Here is an 18,376-nt window from a genome sequence, read left to right as displayed (position 1 = left end):
CGTAATATGCGTAACCTTTTGAAAATGCTATTTTTTAAAACCATTTTTCTATCGCCGCTTGATGCAACAACGTGCCTCGTTGCTGTGCTGTAAACAAAATTCGTTTTCCTAACGTCATTTTTATTCTGGAAATGTATTGTGTGGCGGGTATTGCACTGGTTTGTTGTTTATGTTTCATTCGATTTAAATCCTGCCACGTGTTCTGGTGATGTGTGCGTGTGGCTTCGGTGCTTTCGCTAACCTCTGTCTCACGGTCTTCTTTTGTCCGTTTGCCTCTGCCTGCCCTTACCTGTTTGATGTAATGTATTTGGAATTTGGTTTTCGATATTTAAATATTTCGTTTGATCTCGATACTCGATCACACCGCTCGTAATGTTTGCTGACAACCGGAAACTCATTACGAATGGTTCGTGGATCGACGGTTTCTATTTATTGTTACACCTTGTTTTACCTCACGATTCAACACGCACACTTTTCGATAACTCTGACACACAATGGAAATGTTACGTACACAACAAATAAACGCACACCCATATACGCACACATCAAAAATAATCCCTCAAAAGTGCTGATACCAATGGACTGAATCATAAATCACTTATTAGGCGGGCGTCTTCGAGCTTCAAGCACAACGCGTCGTTCGTGGCCCGGCTGCCTACGATCCGGCGCCACAAGTCGCAGTCGCTGCATTCCCCGGGAAATCCGAAGCCGCCGAGCGGTGGCAGTGGCCGGACGGGTCGGTGTCCTCGCGTGACCGACATCAATGCCTCATCGGAGAATCTGGGTAAGTGCCGAGCCGACCGGTTCCCCATACCGTGCCGTTTTCTTACCCCCCCTATCGAACCCTTACACTTATCCTCGTCCGACATGCCTTTCCCTCCACCGGTGAAAGTTTATGTTTATGTTTTTCCACTAACCGGTGCCCAGCCTTTGTTTTATTTTATGCTTTCATTTGGTCCCCGAGCCGTCCCTCTTTTGCTACAAGCGGGGAAGAATGGGGGTTTTTCCGTTCGCAACATATTTTTGGGACATTTTATTCATTTGGTTTTTGCTTCATTCGATATTTCCCCCCCATTGCTTGGTGACAAGCAAGCTTTCTTTCTTATACCTAGTTTTATTTCTTGTTTATGTTATTTTTATTACTAAGCCATCTCTAACCAATTAACAGAATTAAAGTAAATAGTAAAATCAACACCAAGGCTGAAGAAGTGTTGAACCCAACATTCAATTAGTTTGAAAACACTGAACATTTGGGAGAAAAATCACATTTTGTAAGCCCATTGCACTGAATTCTTTTTCTTACTATATCTTTGCCTACTGAACTAGGAGTTTATCTGCAAACTATAGTATAAAACTTCATATTTTCCACAATGCTGAATATATTTTTATCTAAATCACTGATCTATAGTCCGACACGCATATAGCTTCGGGTATTATTAGGTTTTGGTATGCTTACAAAGCTCTCTTTTTTGCTGCCGCATTTAATTCTTCACAAAGTGGCACTTTTAAGATACAAGTTTTAAAATGTGCTTTTATCCTTTTCTAAAAACATACTATATTTAGATTAAGACAGCTTTTTACCGTAAATAGAAATTATTCGGTTCCATTTTAGCTCTTTTGAAATTCAGCATTGTTGGTTTGCCATACAGTAACTTCTTGGTCGATATTGTTCCGAGCCCGTAAAGCAACTGTTGCCCAATGTTAAACATGATTAAGAGTTTAAAAACGTGTTGGGATTTTGTTCTAATTTTGAATTAAAGTAAATTTTAGTTTTCCAACCACCTCCAACACCTAAAACTGCATGACACTGCAGCATTACAATGCACCGAAGTGCAACCGTCCCCACCACACCGTCGATGCATAACTTTTATTTCATTTTATTTGTTATCAAATCACCTCCTTGTGTTTGTGTGTCTGTCACGTGTAATCAGTAGTAAATGCCGTACTGAAGCATAAATTCCCTTGCCGTGCGGATGATAAAAGCACCCAGTATAGAACAAATACTTCACCAACCGATGTAAACATTCTTGCAGAACGAAAGTTGAGCGGACAAAAGGGAATTTTAACTTTCACTTTCATATGTACTATCTCGTTTCCCGTTCGTGCTCTCTATTTCTTTCTCGTTCTTTTCTCTCTCTCTCTCTCTTTCTCTTTTATCTCCTTTTTGGCGTCTATTCTGCTCTGCTCTGCGCCGGGTTTCTTTCTGATTTTCTTCCATGCTCCATGCGACACACCGACACAAATTAAAAAATAAAACAATATGAAACACTTGTCCAAATTGCTAAATCAACCACTGCATACAACCATCATGAAAAACCGAAACAAAACAAACCCGGCCAAAATGTCAACACTGTTTGGGGCTCGGGATGGCAAAAACACTGGCTTTGGAATGAATACCGTCAAACGACCCAACACCATCGGCCGCATGCGGTACTTCTGCTAATAAAATTCTGCTTCCACACCCACCACCCCTCTGCCAAACACCCGCATCACGGCCCACCGTGGGGGAGCGTGGGGTACCGATCGGAAAATCAAACATCAACCCAATCGTGCTACCACTAAACAAACAAACAACCAAATCAAACGTTCGTTCGAACCGAACAAACAACACCCATGCGAAATTATCACCCCCAAACAACAACTTCGGTGCGCCGGGTGGCCATTTTCCCGACCACGCCTGGCCACAAAACGCCATACCGCGAAATGGACGCGTGGAAAACGAACAAAAAAAAAAAATCCTGACGCCAACCAACCACACCAACCCGGCTCGCTCGACGTTTGTTTTGCATACCCGGAAAAACCAAACAAAACAAACAAAAAAAAACAACAACCCGCAACCAAACCAATCCCACACGCACACCCGAACCCCCGCTTCGCTATACGCCTACTTCACACGCAGAAGTGACCAACAATGGTAGACCCATGAACCCAAGTCTCAGCGAAGACTCGGTGGCGGAAACGGCACTATCGAAGAAAAATTCCGACGGTGAGTTCAAGTGTTAAAAAGTCACTGAATGGAATGACAGCAGCAGACAACGAAATTAAGCTCATAAACCACTAGTCAGAAGGATCCATCCTCATCAGTAATCATTTGTCCCAACCCAAAAACCGACTCATCCTAGGTCCAACCAGGTGTAATGTTAGACCACCCATAAACCCGCTTCTCCTTCATTAACCTCCACCGCATAGGTACACTTTTCCCTCTCCCTCTCCATCGCTGTTCGTTTCATGTCCTTTCGCCAGTGTTTTCATAGTTTTTGGTCTCTACTCGTCCATTCGCTTAACTTGTTGAAAGCTGTTTACACGATCGCTCCGAGTTGTGTTGCTCCTGTTTGGATGGTTTTTCTTTGTACTTTGTCGCTTTTTATATTTTACACAAGTTTTCCTCGTTAAGATTCTCATTCGGTATGTTTTTCAAATAGTGGTATGAAAATATTTACATGTTCTTTGTTTATTCGTTTGGTATGTATATGTATTTAAGAGTTGCTTTCTGTTTTCTTTCATGTTTCGTTTCAACCTGAGGTTATCGACTCAATGTTTCAACAATTTCTTGTTTTCATCAAACCAGTAAACAGTTTTATCGCGTTGATGGTTTTATGTTGGCAATGTTTTTGCTCTCTCAAACTGGTTCATTTATTGATCTTGTTTTGTTGTTTTGTTACATGTTTTCTTTCTTATCTCTTGTCGCTTGATGTCGCACGTTGATTGTAATCGTTAAATTTTGAAAGAAGAAACAATTTAAATTTTGCTTTAAATGAATAAACAAATGGTTGAATGTACCGGTAAAAAACATTAAAAGAAATAAATCAAAATTACAAATGTGTGCCTTGTGTGAAAAGCACCAAATAAAAAGTTATATTTAATAAAAATACACGTACACATATAATAACTGAAATGAAAACTGAATCGATAGACAATTCATACCATAATTCAATGACTTTATAGACTCTCCGCTCCAAGTTTTACCTGATGCAACGAAACACATGACACGTTACTTTTTCTAACTATAAATGCAGAGTTGGTCATAAATTTTCCTTGAACATTTCGTGCTTTAAGATTGATGTGAAAAACATCTTATATATATCGACGAAACCACCCGTCTTGGAAACTTCAAGGTATACAGCATTGCACGCTTCTCTAGGACTAATTATTTTCGCTTCCAGTTTTTCAGTTTCGCTTTTACGGTTTTTCGTTTCGTTCGTCTTTAATGGAAATAATGCTCTTAGCTATAAGCTCGTAAGTCACAGGAGATTTAATGCAGGAGCATTTTCCACTGTTTTTTTTTTGTCTCGATGTTTTCTGTTCTCGCTTACCAACAGTAGGGGAACAACAGCATTTATGAATGAACCCCAATTACCTTGATCATTGTTCTACAGCCGCCCCACCGAACCATTGTTCGCTGCCGCTATTTTCCTGGCACAGAGGCATAGACCATAACACCGCCAGTTCCGTTGGCGTGCCATCATGATGGTGCCCCGAGGTCCATCCACGGAACCGGTTTTAGAATTTCCAGGAGGCATCTTGCTTTATAACTCTGTCTAGCCTCTGTTGTTTCCTGTGCCTTGTGGACAGTTCCTATTAACTCTGCTCTCAAGCTGAGCAATAGGTTTCGATGCCACTGCCTCGTCCTTTCTTCCACACAACCCACCGGGGGCATCTGGCCTCGGCATCCCTTGTGGCCATCTTGAACCATTCGCCCGTTTTGCTAGCAGGATCTTTAGGAGGACCGCCCCACCTCCCATTCACTAGCCTTCCACCACCGATCATCCGCTCATTTGCCCCCTTCAGCCTTCTTCCAGCACAATCTCATCTGCTCCCTTCCCCCCAACCAGCCTAGTCACATACCAAGTGCACCCACCCGAACAGTCATCTAGGACACCCGGCGTAGCCGTGCCACCCGCCGCAACAAATACTGCTGCGCAGCCATTCTGATTTATTTCGTATGTTCTTTTATTTTTCTTCTTTGCCCTGTCGCCACCTGTGCTGTACAATGGTAAATTGAACATTGCATAATTAATAATAACCGCCCCGACAAAAACAATGCCCGGCCCCTGTTCGGAACCGGTTGGGAACCGACACGGTTTTTTACCGCTCGTAAAACTACTCGCCTACTGTTAAACGAACACAAAATGTCATAAACGCACCCAACCCCGATCACTGTACAAACGCTTTCCACATCCGTGCTATCGTAAATCCCTTCCTTTTCGACAAACGTCACACTGTTGGGAACTATGGTGGATTTGGGGATCAAAACATGCACCGAAAATACTCGAACTAAATAAATCAAACAAAACCAAACACCCAAAACATAAAAACGTACACACACACACACAGCCGGACTGGAGCTCGCCTCCGTATCCTCGATCCCGGGGCCATTGGTGGCCGCCGGAAACGATCTGGTGACCGGTCGCAGCTTCCTCTCCACCGGCGGCGGTGGCGGCGGCGGCGGCCATTTCGGTGGCGGCAGCGGCGGCCCGTCCTCCTCGCGGCGCAGCAGCTTCGTCAGTGGCATTTTCTCCTCCGCCGTCCAGCGTCGGGGCAGCGGCAACGAGAGCCACCACCCGCACGTCACTAACGTCGTCGCCCTTAACAGTAATATGTTTCTCAATGACAATAATAGTATTAATGATAAACATGCTACCAATACTACTGCTGAGGCTGCTGTGGTTGCTGCTGCTGCATCTAGTACTACTACCACTACTACTACTACTACCGCTACTACTTCCGCTGTCGCTGCCGCTGTTGACGCTAGCGAGACCGCTGCCCAAAATGTTCCTACTATGCTAAGGTTCGGCGGTGCATCCGCCCTGCCGATACTACTCTGCGGGCAGCTGCAGAAAGAACTGCTCGTGCAGCAGCATACTAACAGACAATTATCATTTTTCACACAACCAACAACTATTGACTCTATGAGCTACCATCTAATAAGCACTCGCAGTGCGTAACTATCATTCAAATTAACAAACTATACTAATAAATACTCTCCCTACTCTCGCTCTTACTCTCTCTCACTATCACTGCCCACCTTGTATAACAATTTTGTTTCTATCTCACTCGAGACCTCTTACTATCACTCTCGCTTTCTCTCTCTCTATCTCCCTCTCTCTCTATCTCTATCTTCTTTTGCCATCGCTATCGTTTTTGCTCGCGCTTAGTTTTCCACAGACTACTTAAATCAATATAAAATATTTGTACATGCTTTTCTTCTTTCCACTGCAAACATTTTGTACAAAATGCGAGCCCTTTAGGTCGGGGAGAAAATATCCTGTCAATCCTCGAGTATCGCTTTAGAGACTTCCGATTCGTGCATTTCTCTTCCCACATGGTTTTGCTTTGCACAGTTGCATTCAATCCGCAATCCGAAACCCCCCACCTCTCCGTAGGGATACCACCACGATTTGCAACCACAAACACACTGGCCTTATGTCGTCCAACCAAGCGTCCTTGGGTTGCCGCCGTTATGTGACCCAACTAAGCTACCGATGGGCAAGATAGTTAGCTAATTAGGTGCTTTGTCCGCACGTCTTAGAGCCTTCGGCACTGCACAAGTGTGCTTTCTTAGAACTGCGGTAGTGTACTCGTTGTAAAAGGTACTGATAATATGTAATAAATGGTGTCGAGTAAAGCTCTCGAAAATGCTTACCCTTTAAACAACAGGATTCCAAAATAGTTATCCCACACATTTTGCCGGAAAGTACGCATACCAGCACGCTTGCACCAGGTTTGCGCCATGGCTTGAAAACACACGTGGGTTTGCTTGTACTCCGCCATACGCACGTCATTAGCTTCGGGTATAAGTTATAGCCAACCCACGTTCGTAGCCTAGGTAGATCCGTTCCTCCTGTTGCACAAGCCACCACGCTCGTTGAGGCATCTGCGCCCTGCTAATTAGGAAAGTTCGCGATGGTCGGGACCTGTGTGTGTGTGTGTGTGTGTGTGTCTATGCCGCATATTGGGATTGGGATATCCTAAACCACCGCTTGAACACTTGCGGCATGTCGAATATGGTGCGGGACTCCGACCGGCTGCAAGATGCCTCTAATAAGGTCCACGGTTTAACGGTCCTCTTCAAACTTCCAGACGCTACCATTCATACACCAACAAGTGATATCCGGTTTCGTTTTCACGCCAACAATGTGGCTGCCTAGAAGCCGCGGTAGAAGTGAAGTGGGAGTCTTGTGGCCAACGTCGCTGTCGAAGCGACGTTCTTAGTAGCGGGATAGTTTGAACCCAACTTTCTCGCACTTCCACCACCAGTTCTTGATTCTTCCGGTCGCCTGTGTAGCCATTCCAGGGTGGGACACACTCTAGCTAATTTAGTGTAGACGACCGCATGCCACATTCCCCTAGCGTCGTCTGGTAGGGTACGGTCTTCGCTCTGACGGCCCCTAGGACAACATCTTTCGTCATCCTATCCTCTCCTGCGGACAAATAGTGTTGCTTCAGCTGAGCTCCCGAGAGCTCCCGTTTCATCCGGTTTTGCGGAAATCTTGCGAAATCCTTCTAGTCCTCACACGCCCACGACTTAGGGTGACTAATGAACAGCCGTCCGGGTGCGTTCCCCACCCCTATCCTGAACGGAGGAATTAAAATGATGCTGTCTAGCCGAAAGTTGGGAGACCATTGCCAGCACTAAGAGCACGCTCCGTGATGGAAACGTTTGTCGTCCGTCGCTGGTTTTCGACTGACTTTTGGCCGCTTCGAAAGCCACGTGGCTCGTGCTTTTACCCTAATTATCAAACGAAAAAGCTAACTTTGCCCCCGGAATTCCTGTTAATCCCTCGCAAGGGAAGGTCAACCCCGGTCTGCACCTCACTTCAAGATAAACAAACGTCCTAAAACTATTATATTCAGCTTAGTTGAGCTTTGCGAATGCTTTAACACTAATTCAATGTCTCGGTACCCTCAATCAGCTGATGTGGAAAGCCAAACGAACTTGGTTTTACAAATTGAAAGTAACAAAAGCAGATTTGAAGTGCGTTGGTCTTTGATCTTGAAGCAGCGAATGGATTCGCCAGAATGTTTGATCCGAACCTCTTTCCCGTGATGTTTAACTTTTCCTCTCCATCCAAGATTCTAGCAAACTCGGCAAGACTTTTACCATGTTTGGTTCGGTTCATTTTAAATTCAATGGGCAAGTTTTCCCGGGGACGAAAACTGCCTTGGAACCACCATCCCTCCCTTCCTTAACATACCTTTTTCCACGTGCGGCACGTGCCCAAGGGGCTTCTCGCAACATCCAGCCCGTATGAAACGGATCCCAAAAGCCTTGCAAGGACGGGTTTTCGATGCGTCCGAGCTGCCATTTAATAGCCCGGGACGTGTTTGTCGGGCACACGCTGTCGACGTCTGGCAAAAACTGGAAAAAGAAACATCCGAAACCCTTCCCCCTATCGGCTAGGGCTAGATCTTAATAGATTATTGGAAATCTGGCCGAGCGAAGCAACGCCTCCGGCTCAGCATGAAACTGGCCAGCATCAGCCCAGAGTGTACGTTTGGGTTTGGGATGAAACAATCACGGTTTCGTTTTTGTTTTTCGATGTTTTCCACCACCGTTACTTTTTCCCCTTTCGATTTTCCCTGCGACAACATCTCGATCGGTTGATGTCGATGTTTGAAGCTCGGTCCGTATTTGCTTCGCAATGGCATTTCGATGAAGCTGAAAGGGTTCTTTTTCGGACGCTGCTGAATAAGCAATATAATCCCTTGCCCAACCACCCACTTATTCGGGAGGGAAACACTGTTTGCCCTAAGGGGTGGAGATAGTATGGTTAGTAAACGAGATTTTCACCAAAAACGCAAAATGGTCCACCGCTTTATGCATACGATCGTGCGTGATCGGATTGTTTCTGTTTTACCAATGCGGTCGAAAAGCTGATTTATAACGAAGGGCAAGTATATTTTCCATAGACGGAGGGGTTGAACAAATAAATCGGGTTCCTCCTTGTTTTCTCTCGACGAACGAACAGAAGAAAGGCTCAAAGCAAACAGATCATCAATGACTTTAGAACTTCTCAGTTCTAGGAAAGGTTCAATAAAAAGGAACGTTATTTCTAGAGGAGCATTCCAGAGAAATGCTCCAGATAAAAATGGCGAACACTTTACAGCACTCATAGTCTCTCGTGTACTCTTCCTCGTTGTCCACTTCAACACACTCCTCATTCTCACATGCATGAAAGAAGGCTCCATCGAATCCATCGTACGCTGTGGAAGCAAGGGTTGCTCGTAGTCTGGTGAAGGTAGCATGTCATCCGATCCTTCCTGTAGAAGCTGTCACTCTTCCAGATGCGATTAAGCGCATCGGAGCAAAATAGAAAAAAAATGGTGTCCCGGATATGGTGGTATGGTAATTCCTCTTGCACGTACTTTCGGGGCCAGTCTGAGGGGGTGTCGTGTAGCAAAACAAGACTGGGGCCCCGCCAACATCACTGTAGTGACTAAAACCCGTGACCGGTTCCCGCCGCACACCTACGGTAAACGTAGCTTAGCCGACGCCAGATTTCGATAATTGATTGAATTTCCTCTTCATCCGTCACCGACACCTACCCACCTCTCCACCCACACACACACACCAAGGGTGGGAAAACCGACCGTCCGCAGCTTGCCGAATCGAATCGCTGCCATCGACCGCGGAGGACCACGGAGGGAGCGCGGGTGTATCGCCGCAGCCACACCGGTACCGTATCGTTCGCTTCCGGGCACCATTCGAGTCACTGTTCCGGGGCCGGTCGGCATCCGCCGTTGCCACTTCCGGCCATCTTGCAGGTAGGCGAAACCGTTCCGCCGAGCGGGCCGACGTGTCCTGAGTCGGTGGGCAGTTATTAACGGCACGGAGTACGTTCCCCCTTTTTCTCGAGGAGCTCACGCTCCAGTTGACTGTTGCAATCCCCCTGTTTTCACCTCCCACCACCACTGTGCTAATTGTGTACGTGTGTCTCTTCGGTTCACGCCACCAGCGATTGGCCGATGGGTATGACAGATCGTTCCTGAATGCAAGCACACATCAAACCAAGTTCGACCATCGCACACTACTATACGACATTCACTTCGTGGGCAGAGATTGCATTCCCCCCTGGCATTATCTTAATAGCGTCCTGACGAATCCCCGCCGGTTAAACATCTGGAAGAAGCCTCGAGTGGCAATTAAGGCAGCCTTATCTAGGGGGCCAACACTGTATATCTAAACGATCTACCCCTTGCATATGCTACATTTGACAATTTTGAGTGTAGAGTAAAAGCTGTTACCAACCGGTTCAAGTTTTCCTTAACGTGTTGCAAGTTACTAGGAAACTTGTTATCAAACTTGTTGATTTCTTGTTGACAAACTTCATAGAGATCTGTTACAGCGCTCAATGGAGAAAGCTTACCCGAACAAAGCACGTATTTTCGATCATCAAACCATAGAGTTCTAGATGAATCGTAACAGAGTTGCAAAACTGGACTTCAAAGATATTGCAATTTTATTAACATACATGTTTATGTTTTATGGCAAAACAACGGTATTTTTGAAATAGCTGAACAAACGAATTTTCGTAAAAGCAAAGAGAATGGAATACAGAAATCGTTAATGTCCATAGCTTACCCGTGTATGTGAACCCAGAAAGTTTTCTAAATAATAAGATGTGAACTTGCTGGTACTTCTGGAACCAAATTACTTAAACGCAAAAGTGCTGCAACCTTACCCGGGAGCGCAACCGTAAACATTAAGGTTCAGATAATGGTACTCGGTAAAACGAAGGGAGGCTACAAACCGAAGAAATAAAATCATTTCATAACTCTACATCTGTAACGACTACGCTCCCGTCCGCGTGTCCTTCCCATCCGCCAGGATCAACCGCAACCGCATCTTAAAAGCCGGAAATCGTGCTGCCAGAAGGTTGCGCAACCCAAGAAATGGCGGAGAAAAAAGCTTAAATCCCCAAGACCGGCCACAATCATTTTACCACCAACGGGGATTCAGCGCCGTTTCTCCATTCCCCGTCGGTTTTCTCCCCTCCCGCGACGGCATCGTGGGGGCAGAAAAAGAGTGGTGCATCGTCTTGTCGTTTTAATTCAATTTGCCACCGTATCCTGGGTTCACGAGCAAACAAAATCGTACTGCAGGTCGTGCTTGCCGCCGCCACACGCGCGAAGGATCCATTTCGTTTCTGGTCACGGTTCTCATCGGGTGTTTATTTTTGCCAGCGGAAACAGTTCTCCCGGCTTCTCCGTCCTTCCTCTTAAGGACGGGCTCGTCGTCACTTGTGGAGCCAGGCGGAATGCGTTCTGCTTGTTGTGCTGGTCTCTTTTATTTCCCTTCTTTATTTTCGGTCTCACCGGACGGCTTCCACCTCGAGCCGGGGATTTAAACCAGCTGACCTAAAATGAAATCTCAAAAATAACATTACCTTCGGACGAGCTTCATAGAGTCCTGTTTTTTTTTATTGTCGAGAAGAAACGTTATCCTCGTGTAAGCTAGCGTTTCGTGTCCGGGTAGCTGTTGTGTTTGTGTTTGCATCGTTGTGTGTCGTCGATTTGTCCACGTGTATTGTGTAGGCGCGTGTCCGTCTGCCTGTGCCTATGTGTTGCGTGTTTGTGTGCCATGTCGTGAACATTCTTCCTGTGGGTGGCTTTTCGCCAAGCGATCGTTACTGCTCTTTCCATGTTGCATGTGAATGGTTTTTTTTTCAAGCTATGCTCCAGACATTAGCGCTGTAAATAAAAATTTCTTTCGAAACACCTCTCGAGATGTACAATGTTACCAACCTTTTTTTTGCGTCCCTCAAATGCTTCTTTAATTATAAATAAATTGAATTATGTTAAACTTTCGCAAACTTGTTCTTGGCATTTGGCCGAAAATAAAAAGGAAAGATTAAAAGAAACACAAATAAGATTTCTACCCGTGTAACGATTTACTAGAACACGCTAACCCAAGCAATCTTCTGTCCTAAAAACTTGATCTCACTTCTTTCCATTTTTTCGATATTCGCTACACTTGGTTTTCGCAGCGTTTTTGTTTAAATGTATATATTTTTGTATGTGTGTTTGTGTTCTCTTCTTTATTCTCTGAACGGCTCTATTCTCCAAACGCTAAGTGTACATAACTTAATACAAACGCTACTCGTTTCGTAGCTAGCCACTTGTTTACATCAGTACCCTCGAAATCACTCACCCACAAAATTTACTTCCACAGAGTGTGCTATCACCTCACATCCTCTACTTCTTGCTTAAATTCTGACACTTATTGTTGTAGCTACAAGAAACAAAAAAAAACGAAAACAAAAAATTAAACAAACCACACCGTTTGTTTGTGTACATTATGAACATAATGTTTCCATAACCCCCACTCACTAGTGATAGTGTAAGATAACTATGAGCTACTTTGGAAAACCAATATAAACTAGTAAACAAATTGGTCGATGTTGTTTTAAAGAAACCTAGAATCACATATAACACCATATTGAAAACTAAAGAAAACGAGCAAACTTATCCCTAGCGAATGATAATATTAACGTGCTTAAAGTCAATGAGCAGCGACTTCAATTTCAACACCGTTTTTGCATCAATACTCACTGTGTGAATATATACTGAACTGTAATGAAACCGAAAACCACTCCGATACTCACCACTTTAAACCGATGTACCTCATACCAAATAATGATGCTCCAGTAAACCGAACCCTTAGCAGTATTTAAAAACAACAAAAAAATGTGTATCTTTAAAAAATTAAAAACAGTGCAAAAAGAATACGATTGAAGATGAGAACATTTTTCCAGCTCCGGGGAAAGGCGGGAAAAAGCGAACGCTCACCTGAGCGTGACCGTGTGGAAAAAAAGTAAGCGTGGATTTTATTTTGCCTGATTTAGTTAATGCTTGCGAACCTGCAGGCATATTTTCACGCCCTCATGAAAACTGTATCGTATTAGAACCCCATTTGCTGGGGGTCCCCTTTTGGGAAATTTTTCACTCGTGCAGATGGTCGTTGCTGTTTGTTCGGTAGTGTTGCCGTGCTGCAAATCGGTGAAAGCTAAGTGAACCGTACTGGATTTTCCATTTCCCGTACGTACGAACTCTCCCGCTTCGAGGCGCTCCCCCGTTTCGTTGTGTTATCGCGCGAGGATACAAATTAGCCCTGGCTTTCGTGCCCCCCCACCCCTCCCACCGTTCGACCCACACCAAGAACGGTTAGTGTGACAAAAGTTATTGCTCCGGCAGGTCGGTGCTTCGGCCATGTTCGGTAGTTGGAAAACAAGCATCCTGTTTTTGTTGCCACATGCATTTTCCCCCCATTTCGATGCGGTTTGGAATGCGATCAAGAATTCAATTAAAAGACACATCGAGTTGATTCTATTGCAACCGGTAGCAGCGCCTCGACAGCACCGCGGGGACATTAGGCATATAGCAGCAATCAATGGACGAGTCTGTGTGTGCATCGAGTCGTTCCGATTTTCCACCGGCGCTCCGACCGAGAGGTACATGAAAATGGCAATTCAATTTCGTTTTCATAGCGCCCCGGCAACAGTTTTGCTGGGGAGGGGCGGGGTGGAGAAGAAAGTGAACAAAGAAAGCTGCTTTCAATTATGTCTATTGTTTACGTTTAACTGTCCCTGGATGGTTTTAAAAGTTGATAAAAAATTAAAACGTTCGAGCGTTGAAGCGAAGTCAAGCAAACTTGGTAGTTTCAGCACGGAGTAAATTCTTAAAAAACGCGCAACAAAATGCTAAGAAATATTTCATTGTTCAAAAACAAAAAACAAAATTGAAATGTTCACAAGTATATCCTTCTTTAAAGCACACGACGGAACATCCTTCAAGAAGACATTATACGATAGAGGCGAGACGGTTCACTGCCTTTTCTTTTGATTTTTGAAACTGACAAAACATGCTGATCAAAGGAGATGTCCTGTTTTTCCACCACATAGATCCACGCTCGTCCCGACACACGTGCCCTCCTCCCCGTCGGCAACTGTCACGGGCGGGAAAAGCGTTCGTGGAGAGTGAAAAATGTTCTCATCGTCAAATTTATCTTCCCTTTCTTGTAAAGCAATAAATTAGTCTAGCGTTAGAACGTATTTTATAAGAACCCGTAGATCATTTCCATAACTCAATTTCTAATTACGATTTTTCTCTCTTCTTCTTCTCTCGTACCCACACACCGTATCGCTGGTTGCGGTTGTTTTGTGCACACACAAAACACGAAAAAAAACCCAAACTCGACAAAAATATGTAAAAAATAAAACCACCCAAAACACCCCACCCCTCTCCCGACCGTCTCATACCGCCTGCTCGACGCGGGGACCGAACGGTGAAATTCGGTGGACGACTCTGTTTGTTCAAAATTAATTTTAATCTGCCTGCCAATCGAAAAAAATAATAAAATCCCTCCGGCGACATCCCGTGCGCACCGCGCACACCCATTCATTGGTGGAAAATGAAAAAAAAAAACAAAAAATGAAATCACTCCGGAACATCCGCCGATGGGATGTTGCAGACGAAGACGAGGAACCGAGATGCGTGCAGCTAACGAATCAGCACAAAGGGGCCATCCGATTCATCCGAAAGGTAAGTGCCACGCGGGGGGTTTTTCACCGTTCACGCTGCGCGCGTGTGTACTGCGTTCAATTTTTCAGCAAATGGCCGACGGGCCGCGGGGCCGAGCCATGGAAACCTGTTACACCGCGTGTCGTCATAGCAACTCGATTTGATCCGACGATACGCGTTCAAGCTTACACTGAAACGAAACTCAACGCGCAGCCATGTTGATGAGGGCGATTTTTCCCGCCTCTCCCCTAGAGGAGGGCTACGGGAGTGTGGGGTTCGTTAGGCCACACTCGGCACTACCAATGACGGACATGCTGGACATCCTTATTATGCAACGGCATTATTTGATTTTCGCGCGAAAGCGCTAGCGGAAAATGCGGGCTGAGTTGGCCCTGCGTGCAATTTGCACATTCAATTCAAAGGCTCGTATTTGTATGCAATTTCGTTTCTTTTCATCAATTTCCTGCGTACGTGGACGCCTAGGGGCACACGTGAAGAGAGTAAAGAGAATATTCAACGCGCCGACAAATCGTTACCGTCCGATCAAAAGCATTATCATAATTCAATATTTTAAATTAAATAAGAGGATTTTCGCACCTTCAGCAAGCATATCGGGGGAAAATCCCGTTTGTCTCAAAATGGCAGGTGCAATGGCGTAAAGGGTGTACGGGCCAGCGATGCCTGGCAGCGCAACGATCGGACGTTCAGCAGAGTTTTACATAATAATACATTTTCACTTCCGCCTTCTTCCCTCCTTTTAAAAACCAACACCCCCCCAAAACTCCCCCCGGCAGATGAAGTATTTTGTAGCGCGCCGAAAGTTTAAAGAGGCCTTAAAACCGTACGATGTGAAAGACGTCATGGAGCAATACGCCGCCGGACATGTCGACCTGCTTGGCCGTGTGAAAAACGTTCAAACTAGGTACAGCTATCACATAAGGCTACACAGCAATTAATCCCGAATAGCAAACATTTAACAAAAAAAAAAACCGAACCCCAATCTAACCCGCTCTTCTGTAACCGTGCGCAGTAGTTTGTTATCATTTACCGTCAAGTAATCTGAGTTTGGTTGATGAAAAACGCAACTAAACCAAACCCTAACAAACCACTCGGGTGGTATATATTTATTTACTCGTCACTTTACCCACTCACCACTAACTCTATTCCGTAACAAACTTGTCTATAAGTTTTGTCACCATTAAAACTGTTGATGCTTTCGACACACTTTCTGTTTAAACACGGTTTCCGCCATTACCTGTATGTCCGTAACCGTTTAAAGATATCTGTTTCCTTTCACATTGTTATTAACTACTTTCTTGCTACAACTACTGATGTTTTGGGTTTCATAATGCAATCTTATACTAAGGGACCTTTGTTAACACCTTTGTTTGTATTACGTTAATTATTTTTACCTTCCACTCTACACCAACCGTGCCCCAATGTGCGCTGCACAGTACTTTTTTGTTTTGTTTGTAACAATCGAATGATGCTACACCAAAAATGGAATGATTATTTGTCACTACACGATCTGTTTTTCCTACGCTAGAATGTGTCTCTATGTGTGTTGGTTTATATGTGTATGTGTGTGTGTGTGTTTCCAGTAGAGAGTGCGAATGATCTGTCGATAGTGGCCCATCTAGAGTGTCCCCGGCTCATCCGACGGCTAGAATCACTATAGATCCCACTCCTTTACTTCCTTTGGTGTGTGTGTTTTTGTTTTTTCCAAGCAAATGTTTCAATGTGTTTTGGTTTCATTTTCAAACTCATCGTCCTCGGGACGCTTGTTTTGCCGTTCATGGGTGTTCAGCTTTAGTTTGTAGATTTTTGTTGTCCTTTTTGGTGTCAATTTTGAAGCTTTTGTGACCATATCAGTGTTGTTTGATTTTGCAAGTTTACACAATTTAACGAGTTTTGTTTGAAATTGACTAACAGTTTTACGATTTTTCACCAGTTTTTGTATAGCCATTGCAAAGGAAAGTAATTTTACATTATTATCAAAAAATATCCTACAGTTTTGATTTTGTTTTTCGATTTTCAAACTATTGCAACGTGATGAAAAGTATGGCTGCAAACTGGCTTAGATCTTTAAATTTGTTTACCGCACCTTTAAGCAAATGTGTCTCGACGTGCGACGTTGGCAATAATCAGGCGAAAAACGATCGCTCAGTTAACGGCCCAACTAAATGCGTCCGTAATTTGGTGAAATGGCAAAGTTTTACGAGTGCAAATTTGCTCCCTTTTTTACGAGCTCGCGGCTCTGCGGTGTCGTCACCGGGGCATCCGGGGTGTGCAAGCAACTACTCAATCTAACAGCTGATAAAGTTCCCTGCCCGGAGAAGAACCTGGAAGGCTTCCAAGACCTTCCTTGCTTCAATGTGTGCTTAAGAGAGAGTCTACGTGCGAAGAAAGTCTAACGTCAGCGTCAGCGAGCTCCTAGCAAGACACACTAGGGTCGTGTAGTTCAAAGAAGAGCAACTTAACGATCAACCGATACAGCCGGGTTCGGCGATGCAACCCAGCAACATGCGTTCCAGCGCCGGGAGTAACGAGCGGCATCAAATGTCGGGACGTTGTTTAAGAAAACACCTTCACGACAGGTTAGCGCTACCTTACCGAACCGTTGACTCAGACCATTAGGCTCGGCTGGGACGTAGGATGGTGTTGAGCAAGTTGGGAGAGACTGATTTGCGAAACATAAACTAGCCACGAGCAACTTATTGAAATCCCGCTAGTAATAGCGACGCTTCGTTGGGGAATTTTGTTTTCCATTTTATTCCCCTGTGGCTGAAACGCTGGCGTGGACTTCTATGGACTTATAGCTGACAAAATATGTTGTAGTAACAGACCCAATATTGGTGACTAATAACTAACATCAGACCTTCGGGTCGATTGAATTTGATTATGAATTTACGCCTGAGGCTTCGGCTTCTAGGATGGCATGAATTAATATCTTCCACCTTTATTTTCAGAAGTAAAAAATTGATTTTTATTCATTTCAATGCTCTACCCACTATCAACCGGCGGATTTTCTCTTTTGTATCGATGTCTTTGACTCATGCCTAGTGGCAGAATATCGAACAATGGACGCATGTCCGTATGTAAATGGCACAAACTCGAGTTTTCGCCCTCCGCGTCCGACAACGCTGAAGGTCAAAGCTGGCACACCATTTGCGGCGTCCGAAGATGTATGCTTGACACCGTGTCACCGAAAGGGGCCCGTGGGCCATCATCAAACCCAAACAAAACCGCAACGACCGAATGATGACGTTGGTGATGCCGAGGGGTATGCAATAATCGCGCCACGCCACTCCCGAGGGCGTCCCGTTACATGGCACCCCGAAATGAGGCGCAATAAATTTCACAAAAGGCAGGAATCCATCTATAAAGTTGAAAAACGATCCGATCCGAGATTTGTCGAGCGTTTGGTGGGTGTGTTTGTGTGTGTGTATGTGCGGATTATTTTTCACAACAGGGAGAGAGCGGTTGGAGGGTGGATTTGGCAATGGTTTTGATTGGGCGTTTGGACGGATTTGTCACATTTGTCACGCCGGAAATCCGACACCAGCAAACCGATTCCGATCGGTTGGCATCATAAAAGCGGACACTAGCGGACGGAGATTTGTAAAATTTATGACATCCTTTACGGTTGAAAAACGTTCCGTGAGGTGGGGGGGAGGCAGGAGAAGCGACAGAAAAACCGGTCCGAAGTTTGCTATCGTTCGCGGATGATTCATAAACACAATCCTCCCCCGAAAGTTGGGCTTATCTTGAGGGGCAATTTAGTGGGAGGCGCGCCCATGTACCTGCCGGAGGCAAAGCAGCCGAAACATGCCTAATTTACAGTCCACGCTCGAAC

General features: G+C 44.9%; 1 protein-coding gene across 1 annotated transcript in view; it reads left to right on the top strand.

Annotated features, from left to right (window-relative positions):
- LOC131261893 (uncharacterized) overlaps nt 1-18,376 on the top strand; it is an 84,573-nt gene that overhangs the window by 35,037 nt on the left and 31,160 nt on the right. The window contains exons 9-14 of the mRNA XM_058263743.1: nt 606-784; nt 2,900-2,986; nt 5,335-5,621; nt 5,748-5,937; nt 14,471-14,541; nt 15,315-15,442. Coding sequence (XP_058119726.1) covers nt 606-784; nt 2,900-2,986; nt 5,335-5,621; nt 5,748-5,937; nt 14,471-14,541; nt 15,315-15,442 — 942 coding nt within the window. The remainder of the gene's footprint in view (nt 1-605; nt 785-2,899; nt 2,987-5,334; nt 5,622-5,747; nt 5,938-14,470; nt 14,542-15,314; nt 15,443-18,376) is intronic.

The sequence above is a fragment of the Anopheles coustani genome, chromosome 2 (assembly GCF_943734705.1).
Source record: "Anopheles coustani chromosome 2, idAnoCousDA_361_x.2, whole genome shotgun sequence".
In the NCBI taxonomy this organism is placed as follows: domain Eukaryota; kingdom Metazoa; phylum Arthropoda; class Insecta; order Diptera; family Culicidae; genus Anopheles; species Anopheles coustani.
This window is presented reverse-complemented; position numbering and strand designations above follow the sequence as displayed.